Genomic DNA, 23,654 nt, shown 5'->3' on the forward strand with positions numbered 1-23,654 from the left:
CCATCTATGACTCAGAGCTCAGTGGAGGGTCCTCTTTTGCTCTCTCATTATATTACATGCATTGTGCTTGATATCTGCCAGGCAAATGACATCGCCAAGCTTGTGTCATGTAGAAGTGCACTGGGATATTGATCCACCTACCCACCTTAAGCCCTCTACTCACACACATGCACACACACACACACACACACACACACACACACACACACACACATGCTCCACACAATCTTGCAACCCTGGCATTACAGGGGTCTCCCTATTTACTCCATGGTTCAAGGGCTTCATCTTCTAGACCTTTACTCATGTCAAGAAACAGATTCTTAAAGACAGTGCTAAGCCTTGCCCCAAGCTCTTTGCAAATGTGTAGCATATTTTATGTTCATGACAATCCCTCATAGCACAAATGGGGAAACTGATGTTCCACAAAGTGGTTAAGCAGTTTGGTAAATGTCATATAGCCAATTGGCTGTAAGCCCAATATTTGGACCCAAGTGGTCCAGCCTATGGGTCTGTGTTCTTAACAACCTTACAACACTGTCCCAGTGTTTTACAACTGCACTGTCACCTCTCCTCGGATATGGTCTGGGCTGCTGATCACAGCTGTTTCGACCACAGCAGGGTGCTCCATCAATGCATTTTCCACCTCTGATGGTCCAATTCGGTACCTGCAAAAGTACGTCCTTCAGGGAAGATGGGACACCCAAACTCGAGCATCACGAACCAGGTAGAACAGGGACCCTTCACACCTTTCCTAGTCCAGAAACTATGCTCACCCACTGGAATTAATGATGTCATCTGTCCGTCCCATGAAGTGGAAATACCCTTCTGGATCCTTGATCCCCCGGTCTCCCAGAAGCCAAAAGTCTCCTCTAATATTGGCCTGTGTCTTCTTGGGATTGTCCTAGTGAGCACAGACACAGAGTTACGTCTCCTGCCCCAGGACTTCTATGAACAGTTACTTCAGTTCTCTACTTGTACCAGTCACGAATCTACCAACTTTAGATTCCCTAGCCAACCTGGATCTTTTCCATTTATTTCGGTCATTCCACTGATGGTCTCTCCCTTACTCCTATAAATGAAAATCTTTTAGATAATATTGACATATCAATTGCTCAACTATATTCTACGATGTTTCCTCCTCTATATCCCATTTTCCCTCCTACAGGCAGTTTAACCTCTGTTTACTCACCACTACCACCCAAGGTTATTGAGTCTGTTTGATACTTGGCCCCTGCTCTTCCATTATACTCGAAAGTCTAGAGACTGGCCAGCATGACTCCAAAGCCTCAACCAGTCTTCATATTTCTGCCATGGCTCGGGCCCTCTACTACTAGACTTTAAGTAGTAAGGAGGCTTGAGGGTTTCCCATCGTCTGCACGTTTCTGTATCTTACTCAGGTATGGGGTCACAGGTTTTGAGTTGATGCCCAGTTATGTGACTAGAATTCTTCACTTAGCGCCATCATTGGGGATGTCCAGGGAAGGTCAAGGGCCTTGACTGAAGCCAAACTGATATTCTCGGCTGTAGAACTGAGACCAGAAGCCAGATTTTGTAAACAGTGGCTCCGATTTCTGTAGTTGTCATGAAACCTGTGCTGGCATTACCACCATGGCCTTAAATGGATCTACCAACACCACTGCACCCATGGTGTTGTGGATACCCATGTCTTAACTCCCTTGCTAGCATGTGAAAACACATGAGGGGAAAGTGTGCAGGCAATGTTTAGAGAAGAGTGCAATGTATCTGTGTCCTGGTCACAGAGCCTCAGATTTCCCTGTACAGTGGAAGAGAGAATTTGGGCCTTTTAGTATACCTGTATATAGTGAAATTCCAAGTACTTCATAAATACCATTGTCTTAACATTCCTAATGTTGTACAACATGATTCCCAACTCACCAATGAGGAAGTGAAACAGGGGCATGAATAGCTTGCTCCCAAGCATCCAGCAAATACTGGAGTAGCGTTTGAACTTAAGATAGCTGGCTCTAAAATTTTTACATGGTGTCTAGGACCATCAAATGTGTTTAAGGTATATCAGGAGTTTTAAGCCAGTGCTTGCTCAAGAAGCCAGTGGTTGTCAACCTTCTTGATGCTATAGCCCTTTAATACAGTTCCTCATGTTGTGATAACCCCCTAACCATAAATTTACTTTTGTTGCTACTTCACAACTATAATTTTGCAACCCACAGGTTGAGAACCACTGCAATAAACAATAAGAAGAGCATTGTCATTGGGCTCACTCATTTATTATCTTGGACACAGCCTTCACCACATATCTAGAAGGTGTGTACTTGAGGTTGTCTCTTATTATTTCCCAACAGCTGTGGATTTGACTGAGCTCATCATCTCTAGCTTGACCATCACTACCTGGTGAGAGAGCTGGCCCTACTCAGGTATTATCTGTGAGTGCCTTCCAGAGCCCTGCATCCTACATGCTGTTGGCACTATTGTGATTCTCTCCATGCAGTACCCTGCATTGCTCAAAGTTCCACAATGCCATAAAGCCTGTGTCTGTGCTTTGGGGAGAGCACAGGGAGATGCTGCTGTGTGTAGCTCAGAGCAGTGAGAATACTGGTGCTATATAGAAGAGTTTGTTTTTGCAAAGGCTCCTGGGGGAAAAGTGAGTTTTCTACTGATTTCTTAGTACTTGGCTAAGGATGGCAAGAGTTAATAGTCTATAATCTGGCTTCTCTCTTTACAAAGAGCCCATTTTTTTGTAATTTAATACTATTGTTAGCTTACACAGAATTAGGTGTCATTATGTAAAAATGCCCATTCCTGAAGCCTGATAACTCTGTGAATATCACCAATACCTTTTGGGGGTATTCATAACATTAGGCATTCCTCATCCTATGTGGTCTATCTTATCTTTATAAGGCACAGAAGGAAAGCATAGGTCCTCACCACATATCCAGAGAAGATGCCTACAGGCCGGATGGGCTTCACCCTGATGGCTATGTCTCCTTCCTTGCCAGGGGGCAAGACATTGCCATGCTCATCTATGACCTGAAGAAAGAGGAAGATTGAATGGGTGACCCACAGAGGAGGAGCTAGCATGAACACTGGTGTGACACCAGAGTTGGTCAAGTGGAGGTCAATTTGCTTTTGACAGGAAGCAGAAGTCAAGGGAGGCCAAGCTCGGATTCCTGGTCTACCTGCCTGGCTTTGTGCCAGTAAAGCCTCTCAGTATGCTGGGCCAGAGGAACCTGGGCAGGTTCTTCTGGTTTTAAGAGCTCAGGAGAAATGTGTGCCTCCTGTTAGCATTGTGAGCCTCCTCACTTGTCAAATTCGAGACTGAAAATCAAAACTTGTTCTGCTGCCTTGCCCACTGACCTTCAGCTATCATATACTATGCTTGGACACTGGCTTCTGTAAAACAGAAATGCTTATGGTGAACAAAGCAGGATACGAAAAACCATTTCTGTATAGTTACCATATTGAATGACTATGACATCACTGCAGCTCGTCATCGCACATGATTCTGATTAGACATAAGATGTCATACTTCTGATAAACAGAAATCTACATGTAACGGAAGACACATAAACATGAATTCTAGATCTTAGAATCCCAGCCCAAATTAATAAAAAGAGAAAAACCTTTAGTTACAATACAGTCACTAGCACACTAATAGAAATTGAGCATCACCTACTGAGCCTCATAGAGAGAGAGAGGTGAAGCTGCACTGTCTTTTCATAGGTCACTGCGATCCATGCTGCAATGAGCACCTCCTGACCTAGAAGGAAGGGTGCCTAGTTGTTAAATTATATCCCAAGGTACAAAGCGTTATGCCTAGTCACTTCTATGTTCCTTTTTTTCAAAATCACATTTAATTTTGTAACTATCCAGACAACTTGCTAAATAAGCAAAGTTCTTCCTGTTCTTCTCCCTCCCTTTTTTCTTTTCGCTCTCTTTGCCCCTTTCATTTCTCTCCTTTTTCAAAACTAAAAATATTACATTTGTTCATTTGTGTGTATGTGTATGTGTAGGTTAGAGTTTGTTCTTTCTTTTCACCATGTGAGTCTCAGGGAATCAACTCTTGCACACTGAGCCATCACACTGACTCCCCTCATTTAAAAATTTTATTTTACTATATAAATAATAAGTATTGATATTTTAAGTTTATATTTGTCATTTTTGAGACTCTAATACACTAATATTTTATTTCCATCATTTGTTCCCTTCAACTCCTTACATGTTCCTCTTCATTTCTCTCTAACTCATGACCTTTTCTTCAACTGCTGTTACATACATACACACATGCAAACATACATACATATATACATACATACATACATATATACATACATAATAAACACACACACACACACACACACACACACACACACACACACACACACCATATTGAGCCCATTTAGTGTTGCTCAAATATCCTTGTGCTTATGGTTGAGCATTTGGGATTGAATAGCCAGGTAGGAGGCTTGTCCCTGGAGAAAACCAGTTTCTTTCTTTCTGTCTTTCTTTCTTTCTTTCTTTCTTCCTTTCTTCCTTCCTTCCTTCCTTTCTCTCTATCTCTATTTATTTATGTACACAATGTTCTGTCCACATGTATGCCTGCAGGCCAGAAGAGGGCACCAGATCTCATCATAGATTGATATGAGCCACTATGACTTGCTGGGAATTGTACTCAGAATCTTTGGAAGACCAGCCAGTGCTCTTAATCTCTGAGCCATCTCTCCAGCCTGAGAAAGCTATTTCTCTCACTGTTGGTAGCCACTGATTGCTTCTACTTCTTCACGTAGGTGTGGAGCCTTGTGAAATCATCCCCATCATGTTGAGTGAGCTCATTCTGCAGGTTTTGTTTCAGCAACTGTACTGCTGAGATTTCATGGATACAGCTTCTATTGTCACTTCTAGAAGATCACAGCATGAACCCTGGCCCCCTGGCTTTTATGGTTTTCCTGGCCCTTCTTCCATGATGTTTCCTGAGCCTTAGGTGTGGGGGTTTCATTAAAGATGTATCAACTGGGGTTGGCTACCCCACTGTCACTTGCTCTCTTCATTTGGATAACTTGTGGATCTCTGTAGTGGGCTCTGTCTATTGCAGAGGAAGAGGAAGGGGGAGAGAGAAAAGGAGAAGGACAGGGAGGGAGACATAGAGAGAGAGGGATGAAGAGAGGAATGGAGAGGGAAAAATGGAGAGGGATGGAGGGAGAGATAGAGAGATATTTATCTATGGGTCTAAGAATAAATACTTAAATGTAGTTAGAACTTATATTGGTTTAGGAAAATGACAGTAGTAGGTTCTCCTCAAGGATACATGTTCTCTCATATAAACCACACATAATACCATGTGTGAATTTCCTCCTATTGAGCAGGCTGTACGTCCAATTAGATAAACCTGCCATTATTGCACCAGTGGGGATATCTTGCTGGGTCAGTACTTGTTTTTGGCTTTATAGCTGAGAAGAACTATTGATTGCTTTTTCTCCCTGCTCAGCTTGTGTAGCGCCTTCCAATACCATGAGAGTAAGGAGATTTTCAGGTCAGTTCCAGCTCAAATTTTCTTAAGTCCTGGGCCCAAAGCATGTGTTGTCTCAGAAGGCAATGGCAAGGATGATGGCAACAGGCTATGCTGTTTTGGGAGTCTCTTAGAGCACTACAAGGGAGATTTCCCATGCCTGGCATTAGGATTTTGAGTTTTGTTAGTCTATGGCTCTTAGGGGAAGCATTAACATCCATGTAGTGTAACTTCACTTAAACTATATATGTACACACAAACACACAAACAGACATCCATGCACACACTTATACACACATTGTATGTGTTTTTAAATAAACTTATAAAATAAGGTGTTTCCCTTTGGCTTTCTAAAACATCCTCAGTGTTATTTGTCCCTCTTTTCTTACCCCTCTCTGTGTATGACCCTTCACTCTCCCTATTTTCCCCAGTTAAAGTCTCCCCAGTTTACTCTTCCCCTTTCATATCACCCATGTCTTAGTATCACCCTTTCTAGAATTCCTTCTGCCCCATTCTCCTGTGATCTCTTTCTACCTTCCTGGTTTCTGTGGTTACACCTAAAGATCTGGAGCTAGATCCTGAAGTAAGAGAGAACACACAGCTCTTGTCTTTCCATGTCTGGGTTATCTCACTCAGTATAATATTACCTGCAAAGCTCATGACTTCACTTTTATTTACAACTGAATGTATACATATTAATTTCATTATCTATTTATCAGTTGAAGGGCATTTAGGTTGTTTCCATTTTTGACTATTGTGAATCAAGCAGTAATGAATGTGGTTGAGCAAGAATTGGTGGATGTTGAATCCTTTGGCATATGCCAAGGAGTGATAGAGCTGGGCCACACGGCTGATCTACCTCTAGCTTTCTGTGAATTCTCCATATTGATTTCTAGAGTGGATTGCCATTTTGCAACCACACTATTAATTAATGAGAGTCCCCCTTTCCTTGTGTCCTTGACAGTGTCTGTTGTAAGTTCTTTTCTTGGTCTTGGCCATTCTGACTGAGGCAGGATAACATCTCAAAGTAGTTTCAGTTTTGCATTTCTCTAATTGCTAAAGAATAATGAATACCTTTAAGTATTTCTCAGCCTTTTTTCTTTTTTCTTTTGAGAGCTCTCTGTTCATACCCATAGCCCATTTCTTAATTGGGTTATTTGCTTTCTTGATTTTTTTTGTGTGTTTTGAGTTCTTTGAACATTCTGAGTATTACTCCTTGGTCGTGTATATGGCTGGCAGAGTCTCTGCCACTCTATGGGCATACTCCTCGCTTGGTTGATTGTTTCTTTTGTCACACAGAAGCCTTTTGGTTTCATGAGGTCCCATTTTGTCAATTGTTGACCTTATTTACTGAGAAAATAAAGTCTTACTCAGAAAGTCCTTTCCTGCATTGGTGTATCATGGACCACTGCCTATGTTTTCTTCTAGCAGTTTCAGCATTTTCGGTTTCACGTCTAGTCCTTTTATCCATTTGATTTTTAGGTCTAATTTAATTCTTTTACTTGTGGGTATTCAGTTTTCCAGCACTATTTGCTGATGACTGCTGTCTTTACTCTTGTGTGTCTTTTCAACATCTTTGTCAAAGAGAAGATGGCTACACTTATATGCACCTATGTTTGGGTCTTCTATTTCATTCCATTTGTCTACATGTCTGTTTTCATGCTGGCATGATGCTCTTTATTGCTGTAGCTCTGTAATATAGTCTAGAGTATAGCATGGTTATTCCCTCAACACTGTGTCTTCACTTGGGATAGCTTTGACTATCTGTGGTCTTTTGTGTTTCCATATGAGTTTTACAAATTTTTCTTTCTATTTTTGTGAAGAATGTAATAGAAGTTTTACTTGGACTGCATTGCATCTATAAGTTGATTTTAGTAAAATGGTCATTTTTATAATATTAATTCTACCAATCCATAAATGTAGGAGGTCTTCCAATCTTCTAGTGCCTTCTTTAATCTCTTTCTTCAGAAATTTCAAGTTTTCACTTTGGATCACTTTCACCTCCTTGGTTAAGTCTCTTCCTAAGTATGTCTTTGAGGCTACTGTGAATAGGAATGTACCCATGATCTTTTACTTTTTTGGGGGGGAGGTTCTTGTTGGTGTACAACAAAATTACTAAATTTTGTAAGTTGATTTGTGTATCCTTACACTTCACTGAAAGTGTAGGGGTTTGCTGGTGAGATTTTGGGGATCTCTTATGTATAATATCACGTCACCTGCAAATCGGGGCACTATTACTTCTTTCCCTATATAATTTTCCTCTCCTGCTGTATTACTGCAGGCGATGCTTCTAGTCATCTACAGAAAAGGAACAGGGAGCGTGGACAGCCTTGGCTCATTCCTGATTATAATCTGGTTTCTTCAGAATTTTCTTTATTTAGGATGATTTTGGCTGTGGGTTTATCATACACAAGTTTTATTATATTGAGGCTTGTTCCCTCCCCTCCAGTCATGTTCTTTACAGAACTTTTATCCTGAAGTTGGTTTGGATTTTGTCAAAGGCTTTTTATGCATTATTGAGATAAACATGGGATTTTTGTCTTCAGGTCAAGTGCTATGATTTATTATATTTATTGATTTATGTTTGCTGAATTTGAATGTCTAAAATAAAGACAACTTGATCATTGTGGATGACTTTTCTCATACATGCCTGCATTCAGTTTATAAATATTTTATTGAGAACTTTGCATCTTATGTTAATCAGGTCTATCAGTCTGTAGTTTTATGGGTTTTATTGTAATATATTTACCTGGTTTTGGTATTTAAGTTATTATGGCTTCACAGGCATGTGAAGATACTCCTTCTGTTTGTGTTCTTAACAGTAATTTTTAAAAGTCTTGGATGTAGTTCTTGTTTGGAAGACTGGCTCTTCTGCTGTGAATCCATCTAGCTCTGGGAAGGTCTTGTTCTGGGTTTTTTTGTTGTTGTTGTTGAAAGGTGGGGCTCTAGAGCACTCACCTAGCTGAGTTGGCATAAGTGAGATTAGTTCAACCTAATGAAAATGTAAGAAATAGATGTAATTACACACATTAATGCCCTCCCTTCTTATCACCCTTAGCAAACCTGTACATCATAATGAGGAATGGCTGTCCCCAGGTAGCCAGGTTTGACTGTCATCGTCCTGGAAACTCTGCAGGTGAGTCCCTGTGGAGAGGCACAGACAGAACAGCAAACCTCAGGAGGAACTGCACAGTCATGGGAAGGAAGGGCTCAGAAGCAGGTTCCCCCCTCCCCCCACTGTTCTGTGAGAGTCACTCCTGTGTCCTCCACTCCCATACCCTGCTTTTCTCCCTCTTCCCAGAACCCCAATCCTAGTGGTGTTTACCAGACTGTTTGTTCAGGAGACAATCTGCCTACTCCCAAGGGAAGAGAAATGAACAATTACTCTCCACAAATGCAGCCACGTGGGAGGAATCATGACATGTGACATGCAGATACATAAATATTACACTGTAGGGGTGGGGTATAGCTTGGTGGTAGAACAACTGCCTACTATGTGCAAGCCCTGAGCTTGATTCTCAGTTTCATAACAATAAGAAGAACAAGAGGAAGAGGAAGAAGGTGAGAAAGGAAGACAAGAAGGAAGAGGAGAAGGGGAGGGAAAGGAGGAGGAACCTTACATTTAGTTCTTATGTGTAAAGTAATTTTTAAATATTTGAGTACCCATCTGCAATCTGAGAAGCCTACAAGATTTTAAAGTATCTCTAGTGGTAGGGACAGTTTTCTTAAGTCCTAAAATGAACCTGGCCCTTGGACAGGCCGTGGTAGTGAGAAGCCCCCTCTGCATGTGTCCTCCTCTGGATGGATGGCAGTCCTTGCTAGGTTTGCTCTGTTCTAGTATGTGTTGGCAAGCTCTTCCTGACTGCTTCATAGCACAGCACTGCCTTCAGCCTGCTGGGAAAACACTGACAATGGGGTCCATTATCCACAGAAAGAAGGTAGGTGAGAGAGCAGAAAGGAGAGGGGGGGGAAGGAGGAGAGGAGAGGAGAGGAGAAAAGAGGAGAGGAAAGAAGAAAAGAGAAAAGGAAAGGAGAGGAGAGGAGAGGAGACGAGAGGAGATGAGAGGAGGAGAGGAGACTCACAAGAGACAGACACCCTGAAAAGGAGCAAGTTGATTTGGGGGACAGAATCTCCAGGCTGTTTTGATGAGTAGCAGGGAACACTGCAGATGCAGGTTGGGCACATGCTGCCTGCTCCAAGATCTATCGTCAAGGATGGCAAGATTTTACAGGCTTCTCTCTGTCTCTTGCTTCTGTCTGAGCAGCCGGGTGCTGTCTGACACTTCTGAGGCCTGCAGCTTTCTGCTAATGTATGACTCCACCACAGAGAACTTTCACGACTGTCTTATCAGAATGAACAGTGGCTGTGTTTTGGTTTCCATGTAGTGATGAGAAGGTGGAGCCTCTTAGGAGCCATTGGGTAAGTAAGGGATTGATTGATGTCTTTCTGGTGGGACTGAGTGGTGGCTCTCTTAAGACTGTCAGCCACACAAGAGTAGTTTTCTACAAAGCAAGACAATCCCTTGTGTTACTTTGTTTTGCCCATGTCTGTTTCCCCATCTGCTTTTCACCATGAGTTAAGCAGCACGGGGATACCCAAGGGGTGAGCAGATGCTGACATTCAACCTTAGCTTTCCCAGCCTTCTAAACTATAAGACAAAGTATCTGCTTTTATCCATAAATCACCTAGCCTCAGGCATTATGTTATAGTAACACAGAACAGACTAAGACTCTAGCTCTTGACTGCCATTCACCTTTCTTCATAGCTCTTTTCGTCACCTACCATGGCATGGATCTCTTGATTTTCTGTCTTCCACCCCAACTAGTATTCAATCCCTATGAAGTCAGGGACACACTGCCAATTTGTTCCTTTAGTAGATTCCCAGTAAGTATTTCTGAGCTAAAACAGTAATACAATATTTTACAGTAACCCGGTTATCAAACAGAATTTGAAGTCTGGCAGGTGCACTCAGCCAGTGGCCCCCCCAGTGAATAAATACCGTTTCTGTCTGGCCATAGAATTCTCGGATGTCCAGTCCCGTCATAGATTTCCACTTCTCCAGAGTCTCTGGGAGAAGGCTTTCCCCTCCGCTGAAGCAGCTATGCAGATGTGGGAACTTGTAACTAAAGAAGAGAATTTATTTTCCTTTAGCTTCATTGGAACTGAAGTCTATCCAGTCTAGGGCTGAGTTCAGGGTGCTGTGACGATGTCTCTGCCTTTATATAGGCTAAGTATGCCCAGCAAATAAGCATAGGGTTGGGTCTAGAGGCTCCTGTCAGCCCCCTAAAGGTCCGTCACCTGGAAAGATCCTGCTGTAGCAACATCCGGTATATGAGAGGGGCACCCACCATGCTGTTGATGGGGTAGCTGGAGAGCACCTGTGGAAAGAGAGCCTTCTTGAGACACTATATTAGCCCAGACTGCAAACTCATCAGGCACACATCACCATGGCAGTCACAGCTTCTCAAGCTTTAGTGATCCAGACTTAAAACACCTGATCCTCAAGACATCCTCAAGATACAAAAGAGGAATGGATGCAGACAGAAGAAGGTCCAAGATTAATTTGGAACACTTGGAGCCAGCCTGGCTGGTTCCTCCCACTCAGTTTAATACTCATCCTTCATCCCCTCCTCCAAAAAGGGTTCACCTCAACTGTCAGGGGAATAGACCAGGTGCTTCAGCAAATGAGTTATGTGATTTTGACACAGTGCCTTAAACTTTCTGGAACCAGGTTTATTATAGGCTATTTCCATGAAAATAAATGTGAGGGACTATAGCAGTCAAAAGTAGCTACAAGCATCTCTCAATATTTCCCAAGCAGTGTTCCAGAAAGGCCTGGGTCCTAATGCTAGCCTGTACCATAGGGTTAAGTGGATTGCAAGCAACTGAAGGAGGCAGTGCTTGCCATGTGGTAGGCAATACTGTTTCCTTCACTGTGCTTGCTTTTTGCAGAACTGAGCAGCGATCTAAGCAAAAGTCTAGGAAAAAAAGAAGATCCAACTATCACACAATAGTCTTGCCTGTGTAACTGACAACTCTAGCAATAAAAATGAAAGCACATTTGTTCCATGTTACTATGTGGTAATAAACAGCTACAGCATGTAGATTTTCTTAATGACTACCTCAGACTCTACAGGAGAAGAAATCCTCTTTGCTCCTTAGAATAACTCCTGGGTAAATTCCCCAAACTGGACATAAACCAAACACCTGCCTGTTAATATGATGGGAAAGAAATAATGACACATTCTTAGAATGAGATACTAGAGAGTATTTTAAAAACAAGCTTTATACACATGCAAAACTATGGATCAGGGAAATTTGATGACTGAAAGAAACAAGACACAAAAGATACTGCATCCTACACCCAAGTTTATGAAGAAAGAGCAGAGGTGAAATTTAAGCTGGTGGAAATCAAAGGAGTTATTAACTTATGAAGCAAGGATACAGCCATGGGAGGTATGGGCACCTACTACAGCTATGGAAACATTTGAGGCTTCATCTGGTGATGGTTGCATGTGTGTCTGATATAAACCATACATTTCATATGCTGGATGGATCCCTAACCCTCATGCGGTTGGATTTAGAGATAATGATGCCAAGGTGTGCTGAAGACACCGTAGTTATTGCCATAAGAAAAGGACTAGACTCTGTATCCACCTGACCTCCTCCCTTGCCCTCCCTCTTCCTCCTTCCCTTCCTTCTTACCCTTCCCTTCCCCTAAAGCTATAGCAAGAAGGTGATGCCTACAAGTCAGCATTAGGTTCCTTGCTAAGCAGGCAACCTTCTGGCACAGTGATCAGTTTTGCTTCCATCCTTCAGAAGTGTGGGAAGCATCTGCTGTGTGAGCCTCCCAGGCTGTGGTATTTCTGTGTTGTCACCTAAACTGACCAAGGCAGTGTCTGACCCAAGGGAATTATTTTCCCACTGTACATTAGAGTAGTGGCATTCCATACATTTTAACCATCATCGTGTGTTATACTGCAAGTAAATAAGGAATTATGGCATACACATTCATGTGCACACACATACACACATGCATAGAAACACATGCATCCATGCATGTGTGAGGGAGATGATATTACCTCTCACCCCTTTATCTGAGATCTAACAGCAAAAGAAGTGCCTCTTAGTTGAGAGAACAACTCCCCTGTCCCACCCCCTGAACCCATGTCATTCATCAGTGTGTGAATCCACTTGTCTCCCCAGACCATGAACTTTGTTAGTTGGGTTCAAGCTTCCATCTTCCTTCCTGATCTCCATTGTGCATCCACGTGGCTTGGATTTAGCAGAAGGCTTACTAAATGAAACTAACTGCAATAACCCGGAGTGTGCAAACCCAGAGCTTACTCTGACCAACGAATGCGAGTGGTCCTCTCTTACCTTTAGAACAGTTTGTGGATCAAACTTTGGCAAAAGATGGACAAATACACATGCTCCCAAAGTCCAGGGCTCCAGAAATGAGGCTAAAATGTTCACTATCCAACCTGTGTCTGAGATGGTCCATACTGTGTCAGAGGCATCCAGGCCTGTCCAGGTGCTGAGGACACAGAACATAGGCACACAGAGCTGTGCACACTGACAGCTTTAGTGCTGGAGGGGCTTTGTTGGGGGAAGGGTTAGGTATAGGCATGTGTGAAGAAGTGGCAGAGCTTTAGAAAGTGTGACCCTAGAAGACATAAGAGACCAGACAGCTAAGTGCCACTCTCACCTTATTCTCAATACTAGGACAGTAGTTGGCAAAAGCTTATTAACAAAAGGCTTCAAAGCAAACATTCGTGTGTGTGTGTGTGTGTGTGTGTGTGTGTGTGTGTGTGTGTGCGTGTGTGTGTATGCATGTTCATGGCACATGTATGGAATGTGCAAGTGTCCTTATTTATCACTCTCTACCTTATTCTTTGAGACAGGGTCTCTCACTGAACCTGGGACTTACTGATTGGCTAGACTGGCTGGCCAATGAGCTTCAGAGAGACCCTGATGGCTTTGCTCCTCCAGTGCTGGCATTATGATTATGCACCACACTTGGCTTCTATGTGGGTGATGGCGATCTGGCCCAGGTCTTCACACTTGTACCAGCACTTTTTGCCAGCTAAGCTGTCTTCTTAGCCTCTAAGTCGATATGTTGTCAATCTTGCCAGATTCGAGCTTGGCTGAACAAAGAGGCCTTTGGTTCTCTTTGCTCCAAGCATTGCAAACTGCCTGTTCCTATACAGGAAAAACTTGTTTCTTTTCTGTCTCCAGGGTAGAATAAGAGGCATCCACCCTATGCTTAAGCAAAAATACTGTAGGATAGTCAGGAAGAACACACATGTGTGCACACACATACATGCACACATACTTATATACTGAAGATGATTGATCTCTTTAGGAAATTAAGCTTATTGGGACTGATTTAGGATGGTGATAGTGAAAAGTAATATCAGCTTTATTACATCCCTTAAAATTTATACTTTACTCCAGATCATCTATTACATTATGTATTTTGTGTGTGATTATGTACATGTGTGTGCATGTGTGTTCACAGGAGGAGGGCACACACACCTGTGTGTTTGTTGAGGCCAGAGGTGAGCATCAGTGGTTCTCAGGTCCCACCTGCTTTGAATTTTGAGGTAAAGTCTCTTTCCACCTGCCCTGGGGTTTTCCAACTAGACTAAGCTCGCCAACCTGTGCGTCTCAGGCATCCACACCAATTGCCAGCTCCAGGATTTAGCATTAGAAATGTGGGCCTCCAAACTTGGAGATCACACTCAAGTCCTCTTGCTTATGTGACAAGGACTCTCTGAAGCTATACTTCTCACTCCGAATTTAGACTAATTTAGTTTTCTGATACAATTGACTCAAAGGTGGGGCATTTATGCTTTTAAAAAGTTGTTTTTTTAAAAACCATTAAACTATTTCCCATTCTAATAATAAAGCAACCATTGCAGGAAGGATCTACAGAGAAGCAACACAAAGATCTCCAGCTATTAGTTCATTAAGCCCTTGGTGCTGGACCTTCTGGTTCCACAGATCCTAGTGACCTAGTAATGAACTCAGCGCTGTCATGGCTCCAGTGTTCTAGAGACTCAGTTCATATAATGTGTTGCTGAAAAAAAGAAGATGTCTTCCTGGAACCTGGGGGTCACCAAAGCAAATTGTCAGAACCCCAAAGACAAGGCAGAGAGCATCTGGGAAGAGGACATCTGTGCCCCATGGCTATTCTCCCTTCCTAGAAGTGTGGCTTGAAACAAGGAAGAGGATTTAAGACCTTGTGCTGTGTTAAACAGAGATGTCACATGGAAAAGTTCCCAGCATGTGAAGCCTTGCCTTCTTAGCCTCTCTTCTCCAGGGAAGTCTCCAGGGAAAATCAAGCCTGACTCCAGGACAGTTGTCATGAATCCATAGAAGGAAATGGCTCAGCTTACCCAGAGTCCATCTTGGCCTTGATACCCAGGCTGGAATGGGAGTGTTCTGCCATCTTGGGAGGGCCACTGGTCCCACTAGTGAAGTAGATGGCAGCTGACTCATGGCTTCCAGTCTCCACACAGTGATGAGTGCTGGACATGTCCCTAGGGGAACCAGAAGGTCAACATCTCAGATCTAGCCTGCATCCTGATGATCCTGTGACCATCCACTCTTCTTCACTAGTCCTTGAGCCTACAAGCGCAAGTCAGATGACCCGTCTCTGAAGGGATAGCTCCTGAGTGGTGAAATTCATGGATTCCTGAGGGAGTCCAGGGTCAGCACATTGTTAACTACATGAATTTGTACAAGTTGCTTGGCTTCTGTGAGTCTTACTTTCCATATCTGTGAAATGGGGTCAAGGAAATCTATCTCAGAGAGTTTAGCGAGAAAAGTAATCTTACAACAAAAAAGGGGAGACCATGCTTAGCAGGGACTTAATGCTAATTCAATGGTTGTTGGGACCCAGCATGATATCAGGAGCACAGAAGGTGAGCAGTTAGTTTTCCAAGTGATTAAGGAAAGATTTACTTATTTTTACTTTATGTGTATGGCTGTTCTGTCTGCTTGTATGTATATGCACAATGTGCATATTTTTTTGGTGGAGGAGAGAAGAGGGCATCAGATCCCCTTGACCTAGAGTTATAGACAATTCTAAGCTATTGTGTAGGAGCTGTGAGCCAAACCCAGGTCCTCTGCAAGAACAGAGCCAATCTTTCCAGCACCCCATATGATTTCTTGACACCCACCTTTATTCTCTGGAAGAATCCACAAGTCTCTTAGGCAATCCCTCTAGTGTCTTGAATTTGAATCTCTAAAACCTGGTATTGTATTGTTTATTTTTATGGAAATTATTTTAAAGATCGTGACAGTAGAAATGGAAGGAGTTCAGACACGAAGCAAGAGTCCCATTTATTCAGCCAGTCTTGCTATGAAATCCTGGAAGGACCACTATCCTGGAAAACATCTCCTAGGAGTATAGAATATGGGAAGAAGAGCCTGGACGTCGGTGGCCAGGCATCTTCAGGGGTTGTCCTAGTCAGTTTGGACTCACCTTACATTTCATTTATGGACGTGGTGAATAACTCTGGATGCCTTTCAACCCCATTCATATCAATAGCTAGTTGTTGTTTCTAGCATGTGCAAGGGATTCACCTTAACCCCAGAGGGTGTGTGTGCATTTGTATGTACCTGTGTACTATGTGTATGTAACATACATTTATATGTGCCTATGTAGTGTGTGTGTATGTATGTATGTATGTATGTATGCATTTTTGCCTGTGTAGTGTGTGTGTGTGTACGTGTGTGTCTCCCTCTTCTGCTCTCTGCAATATAGTCTTCAGCCAGACTCTTTCAGCAAACTGGAATCTTAGCTTTTAGGCTAGACTAGGCTAGCCTGTCAACTTTTGGGTTCTGCCTGTCCTTACCTCCCGGTGCTAGAGTTACAGGCATGTGCAGCCATTCTGGATTTTTACATGGGTGCTGGGGATATGAACTTAGGTTTTATGCTTGCACAGTAATTGCTCTTACCCACTGAGCCACATCCTCAGAGCCTCAGCCTCCCAGTTTTGTTTGTTTGTCTGTTTTTTGGGTGTTTGTTTGGTTTTGTTTTTAATGCTACCAGGACATGGGACTCTGGACCTGCAAGTGTAAAAGCCCAGAGGCAGATAGTGCCTCTTAAAATCATCAACAAATGAAGATGAAAGTATTTGTCAATCCTTTGTTAGAAAACCCTGGGGCATTCTGTGTGCTCTGAGAAAGTTTCTGTTGGCCCCATCCACCTTTGGAATGAGTCTGTCCTAAACATCTGCGGTTGCTTTTCTTTTCACTGTATCTGTCTTCTTATTCTTACACTGTGTATATATAACACTGTACAATTACTTGGTTGCATTTCCAATTTGGATGAAAAATAGAAAGGAGATGCTCACTTAAGCAATGCCTTGAAGTTTAGCCATCCTTCTCGCCTTTTTCCAGACACCAGCAACTTGATTTTCAGAGAAGAGCAATCAGCAGCCATGGCATCTACTTCCTGGGCCACTTCATCTCCAGCAACAATGGCCCTGGCCTTGGATGACTGGAGTCTATAGAGTATATCTGTGGATTTCATCTGGATGGTTCCAGGCATGAAAACAAGGCCTTGTGAAGAAAAGCGGTTTAAAGAGAGCTAAGAGGGGAATTGTTTCTTTTCCCAGAGAAGGGCTGTAAACAGCCATGGGGCCAACAGGAAGGACAAGTAGGATGTGCATAGCCATGGGGGCCAACAGGAATGACAAGTAGGACGTGCATAGCCTTGGGGGCCAACAGGAAGTAAAAGTAGGACGTGCATAGCCTTGGGGGCCAACAGGAATGACAAGTAGGATGTGCATAGCCATGGGGGCCAACAGGGAAGAGGAAATGAAATGTGCATAACTATAGTGGCTAATAAGAATGACATATAGGGTGTGAACAGCCACAGGGGCCAACAGGAAGGGCAGGTGAGAGCCAACAGGAAGGGCAGGTGGGAGTGCATAACTATGAGGGCCAACAGGAAGGGCAGGTGGGAGTGCATAACTATGAGGGCCAACAGGAAGGGCAGGTGGGAGTGCACAGTTATGAGGCAGGGTACCTTGGGTGTGAGGACCACTAGGGAGAAAGGACAACATGTGGTTTCTTTGGGGAAAAGAAGCTCCAGTTCTTCTGCCCTCCATTTTCTTTACAAGAGACAGTACCCAGCCTGTGTAGGCAGTTACTAACCAGTTCGCATGCAGCCCAGGGTCACCAGCCACCACTCTGGGACTCGGGGAAGCACCACTGCCACACGGTCACCACGCTGTAGGCCACAGGCCCCCGAGAGAACATTGGCTGCCTGTTGGCTGATTTCACTCAGTTCTCTGAAGTTCCACTTTACTTCTTCCCCACTGCCACTCACCCACCATAGGGCTGGACCTGGAGGTCTCTTGCCAGCCTGAAGAAAGAGAAGGCCTAGTGATCAGAAGACCTATGGTGATATAGCATGTAGGACCCAGGGACACAGCAAATAAAACAAACTGTAAGTCTAGGGGAAGGCTTGTTGATTGGAGAACATCCACACACTATTGAAAAATGTTGAAAACTCTCAAGTTTATTTTAATGTGGGTTAGAGCTATTAATACTATATTAAACAGAGACTTTAAAAATGCATTAAAAACAGCTAAAACATTATATATTACTGTGAGAGCTAATTTTGATTGGCAGCTGGATTAGCTTGAGGATACCTATGATATGAGTAAAGTGCACCTCTCAGGCATGCCTGTAGTTTCCAGAGATGTGTGGATGGTGTGGGCTCTGATATAATCAATGAAGCTTGGTGGCTTCATAATGTGGTCCTGGGAAATGGTAAAAAGCAACAAGTGGCTCTTGGGTGGAGGAAGTTAGTACAGAGATGCCCTAAAGATTGAATATTGCCCCAGACTTTTCTTCATTGTCATGAGTTTCAGTATTTCCTCCTTCATTACTGTTGACACAATGTTGCTCTGGACTGTGTACATTTACCCTTATTCATTCAAATGGTGATTTATCCACCCCACTATTTGGTTTCAATTTAGACATTGCATTGTGATGTTTATTCTAAATATCTCCTGTCTCAACTTTGTGTAAACATGTCACCATTTGTTCTCTGTATTGTTAATAAAAACCAACTAGCCAATGCAGAGCAGTAACAGAGAATAGGGTGGGGCATCCTGGTGAGTGAGGGGAAGAGAAAGAACAGGAATGATAGGAGGGATACACATGAGGAAGGCCAGGAAGCACTAGGAGGAATGAGTCAGACCTAGGATATGAGTAAAAAGCAAGTATCATATGAGAAATCTGAATGGGAGGAAGCTGTATAAGCTTGGAGGTTAAGGATGGAGTAATTGTTGCTCAGTATTGTGCTCTAGGCTAATTAAATATATCCTAGTCACTCTGTGTGGTTATTTGGACATCTGGCTGGTTAAGGAGTAACTGCTATGAGACCTGATAGGTGGTGAACATATGGTGGGGGAGGAGCTCCCCTTCTGTCACAGGCCTAGGGGAGGGGAATAGGATGAAAGAAGGAGGGAGAGAGGAAAGGGAAGATACAATTGAGAGGACAACAATCAAGATGTAATCTGAATAAATTATTTAAATAAAAAAAAGAAAAATAGGAGTAACTGCTGATTTATTAAAAGTATAAATCAATATTAAATGTTAATAATCATTTAAAATTATTATTAGTTTCTATCTTGCTTATTTATTTAACTATTTCTTTCATGGATTCCAAATTGAGAACTGTAGTAGTAAGACCTTTCCTCTATATTACAAGGAGAAATAACTAAAAAAAAAAAACAAGCAAACAGCTGAGGAGACCACTCACTCAGTAAAGTGCTTGTCGTGCAAACTGTAGGGCCTGAGTTCCACTCCAAAGAACACACATTAACAAACAGCCAGTTGTGGTGACACACACTTGTAATTCAGGCACTGGAGAGATGGAGACAGGCAGATCCCTAGGCTTGCTGCCCAGTCAGTCTAGTGTACTTGATGAGCCTGTGGTCAGTGAGAGACCCTGTCTCAAAAACCAAAGTGATGGAGCAGAGGGAGGGCACCTGAGGTTGACATCTGGTGTCCACTTGCACTAACACACACAATACATGTGCACATGTGTGTGCATTATTGCCTGCAAGTACATATATGCACAAAAAGACAAAGAGACTTTTGTTGTTGTTAATTCTCATCCTTGTCACACAGTTCCTCCCTCTCGATTGAAACAATCCCTTGTTGATGGACAGGAGAGACTCAAGGACTCCTGAAACTAACAAAACAGACAATGAAGCACAAGCCTGCAAGATGCACAAGGCATGAGAATCTTCAAGCAGCCAGTCCATGTTGTTATAGTTACTATCTGTGTAGTAAATAGCTGGTGCTGCAGTTGCCTGCAAGTTTCAAAGGAACACTCATGATACATGCTGAGGACGGCTTCTCAGTGACACGCATACCTTTGGATTACTCATGCTCCTATAACTCCTTACCCACACCCCAGTAACTAACCATAATAGGCTCATTGATTCACCAGTCTTGATTAGATCATATCAATTCTTCGGTCTGTCATTACACTCCTTGTCTGGGATGAAAGGTAGTGGTCTCCCAGGAAAGTCACAGAATAACCTTGCACCTGTTTTCCATCTTCAACATAGAGAATGATGGAATCTCCATGCTGAGGTTGTGTCACAGTGCCAGTGAGAAACTGTAAAATTATAAAATGTAAGACACTTGTTTGCTTGTCCAGCCTTGCCCAGAGGCTTCTCCCAGTCCTTGTTATTGCTAACCTCAAGAGTTTCACCCTAGTTCCTAGAATAGTTACATGCAAGCTTCCAAATATCAGACGTCCCCATACCGTTTCCAGTAACCACCCTCGGGACCCACACCCAAGTCCCCACAAGAGGTCTCCCAACACCAGGTGTCCTAATGTCCATATGGTTTAACTTGATAAGCAACCCCACCTGCTTTGCAGTTTTTGCCTTTAAAACTAGCCTGTAACAGCCACTCGAAGTCCTTCACCTCTCAAGTGCTGAGGGATGCTGACATGTCAGAAATAAACTTTTGCTTTTGCATCAGTGCTCAGTGTTTCGAGTGGTCTCTTGTGGTGACCCCCTTCCCGAGTTGGGCATGAGGGTCCAAGACCAGGACCTCAGAACAACATTATTGTCACAGTTCTCTTTGGATATCCCTGCTTGGTGCCCTTGCTGGCTAAGTCCAGCCTTCCTCCTGCCTTAGCCCAAATAAGTCTAGTCCATTCTCTAAGAATATATTTCAGATGAAGGCAGGGGTGGGCTGGTAGCAAAGGAAACCTATAAGTGGACAAGAAACTTGGAGCTTTCCACATCCCACTCCCCAAACACATCTCCTATGCCGAAGGCCTTTTGTATTCTTCTGAATGGCCACCTTACTCACACACCTCAGTAAGTGTGGCCTAGCTTTCTGAGATGACTGGCTCAATCTTGAGTGTTGTTGATTTCCTTCTGTAATCATGTTAATCAGATTGGCCACCAGTGTGACAAACACCTTAATATTTCTCTTAGCTTGTGGCTTCAGTCACTATCCCTCAGCTGCACTGACTCTGAGAATGTGGTGAGGCAGAGTGTCACGGCAGTGGGAGTATGTGACAGAGGCCACCCACTTTGTGACAGATAGGAAGCAAAGAGAGAAGCAGGGACCACAGAGTTATGTCCCAGTGACCTATTTCCTCTAGTCCCACTACTTAAAGCCTCTACCATCTCCTAAAACATTGTCACTAGCTGGAGACCAAGGGTTTAAACTGAGCCTATGGAGGCACTACCATATCATCGCCCCAGACCTTAGCATAACTGACTGCATGATGAAAGTGCCATTCAGGCTGTAAAACTCAGCATAGACAGAACTACCTGCCAAAACTAAAACAAAGGACAAGTTCATCAAAGGTCCACATGGTTCTGGGAAAGTCTCAGAATGTACTAACTTTACTTTTTAGCTTCTGTAGTTCTGCTTCTGGCTAACAGTTATCGGTAACTGAAATGTGTCAACCTAAAACATGGTTTTTGTGCTTAAAAGCTCACCTCGAGAAAGGCTCAGGGCTACATTGGGATCCCAAACACACAGTGTAGTTTCTGCTGGCTAATACTTTCTATCGGCTTAAACCCATGTCTGAGAAGTTGTCTCTGGTGAATACCCTACAACATTTATGAGCGCCCCATGGAGATCCCAGACCAGACTTCAGGTATCTCAGAATCCCTTAGAGCAAGGAAGAATGCTTTTTTCAGGGGACTCCTTGGGGTGCTCAACCTGAGGTGTTCCAGGTCCCCAGGACTCCTTTTGTTCAAACACTGCCTATTGCTTCAGAGGGGTCTGACACCTCCACCCCCCCCAAAAGAAACAAATTGGAAAGTCACCTGGTCTGTCACCTCCAGAGGTAAGTCTGGTTAAGGCTCCCTCTTTTTGGACACATAGGAGAGTTCTGGGATTCATGTGATAAGTCATTGGATTGTTCTGTCTGCTCAGGTATATGAATATGTGCAAGCCACTCCTGGTTGTCTTTAGTGTGTGTGTGTGTGTGTGTGTGTGTGTGTGTGTGTGTGTGTGTGTGTGTGTCCTGGCGCCTTTCTATGTGTTTCTGTCAGTTTTGTTCCCCCTGTATTGGCAAGTGGCTTTCTCTGGTGTGAGAACCCCCTGGCTTAAGAACTATTCCCTGTCCTTTTGGGGGACCTGAATCCTTTAGGCACTGTGTAGGGGATGGGCTACATGGCCAATGTTCTTCCATCTATTCAGAGCCTAGGTTTCTATTTCTCCAGAAGTCTGCCATTCACCAGAAACTAGCTGACCTTGTTGTAGGTGGGCAGTTAGACACCTGTTGTGGTTTATTGTGGGGGCTGGTCATTCCAGACCCCCAAGCTACTCCTTTTCTGGTGGGACTACTGATAAGATCAGATTAAAGGCCAGCTGCCTGCTAGCAGCAGTTTAGGCAGGTTTTTCCTGACGAACCAGATCCTTCACGACTTTCCTGGAATTTCTTTCCTGCAATTAGCAGCTGTAAAGCTGCTGGAGCATTCCAGAGTTAGGTATCCATAGCAACCCTTGCTTATGCAAATACCCATGCCTCTGTGCCTATATAAACTCTGTGAAAATTTTCAATAAACGGGGTTTGATCAGAATGCAGACTTGCCCCCCTTTCTTTGTGTCTAGTGTTCTGTCTCTATACAGAAAAATTTCCTCCCGAGCGTTAGTCGAACCCCAGGGGGCAGGGGCAGCTCTGCCAGATCTTCACCCAGAGAAACCCAAAACACCCTCCACCTGTCCGACTCTGGGAGCAGGAGTGCTTGCCCTTTTTTTGTTGCTGGACCCCTGCTCACAATCAGGATTGGTCCCTGTATGGAGGTGTGGAGGAGCCGGGCTTTTCATCCAGGGCCCCCTACTGTGTAAGCAAAATACACCACCAAGGGGAAATAGTTTCTTCAGGTGAGGATTCCCTTTGCTCTCTGTCTCTCTAGGCAGCTCCAGGGAAGGCAGAAAGTTCCCCTGGCCTGAGCAAAAAGTAAAAAAGTTGCACTCCTTTCTCTTATGATTTATTGTCTCTTTTTAAACCAATGATCTGTTAAACCCATTATTCTCCCAAAAAAAGTAAAAAAGCTTAAAACAAAACAAAAGAAAACAAACAAACAAACAACAACAATAATCCACCATCAGCAAAACTGCCCCAGGGGCAAGGGGATCTCTGCCAGCTAACACAGCCTGGACAAAACGGATTTTCTCTTCTAACACTGACAAAGGAGACTTTAAAATAACTTTTGCTAGGTCGTTTTTCTTTTCTTTTTTTTCTTTGTGGATTAAAGACAGCTACTAAAAAGATTTCCTTTGTCACCTACTTATCCCTAGATGTTAAAAAAAAGTTAAGCCTGGCAGTGGTGGTGCACACCTTTAATACCAACACTTGGGAGGCAGAGGCAGGTGAATCTTTGTGAGTTTGAGGCCAGCCTGATTTACAAAGTGAGTCCAGGATAGCAAGGACTACACAAAGAAACCCTGTCTCAGGAAACAAACAAACAAAATTTTAAAAATTTAAAGGTGTAAGTGTGATTTCTGCCTTTATAAACCTTGTTTCCCAAGGAACTGAGGCTGCTCACCTTCCTCAGCCTCTGGGGGGAATGGATGGTCTTTGCTCTGGAGCAAGGTCAATAAAAAAGACCCTTTGTACATTGCATCTGGCTGGTCTCTGGTAGTCTGTGGAGG

At 43.3% G+C, this 23,654-nt stretch overlaps 1 protein-coding gene across 2 annotated transcripts in view; it reads right to left on the minus strand.

Moving 5' to 3' along the window:
• LOC311589052 (acyl-coenzyme A synthetase ACSM5, mitochondrial) overlaps positions 1 to 23,654 on the minus strand; it is a 69,038-nt gene that overhangs the window by 5,596 nt on the left and 39,788 nt on the right. The window contains exons 3-12 of one of the 2 annotated variants that reach the window (XM_084767334.1): positions 17,655 to 17,865; positions 16,850 to 17,057; positions 14,885 to 15,028; positions 12,864 to 13,020; positions 10,782 to 10,861; positions 10,483 to 10,606; positions 8,546 to 8,626; positions 2,905 to 3,006; positions 774 to 901; positions 566 to 680 (exon numbers count right to left, since the gene is read on the minus strand). In XM_084767334.1, the coding sequence (XP_084623460.1) occupies positions 566 to 680; positions 774 to 901; positions 2,905 to 3,006; positions 8,546 to 8,626; positions 10,483 to 10,606; positions 10,782 to 10,861; positions 12,864 to 13,020; positions 14,885 to 15,028; positions 16,850 to 17,057; positions 17,655 to 17,865 (1,350 nt within the window). The remainder of the gene's footprint in view (positions 1 to 565; positions 681 to 773; positions 902 to 2,904; positions 3,007 to 8,545; positions 8,627 to 10,482; positions 10,607 to 10,781; positions 10,862 to 12,863; positions 13,021 to 14,884; positions 15,029 to 16,849; positions 17,058 to 17,654; positions 17,866 to 23,654) is intronic. The other variant, XM_084767335.1, reaches the window with a different exon arrangement.

Source organism: Acomys minous, assembly GCF_964271855.1.
Source record: "Acomys minous genome assembly, chromosome: 2".
NCBI lineage: Eukaryota > Metazoa > Chordata > Mammalia > Rodentia > Muridae > Acomys > Acomys minous.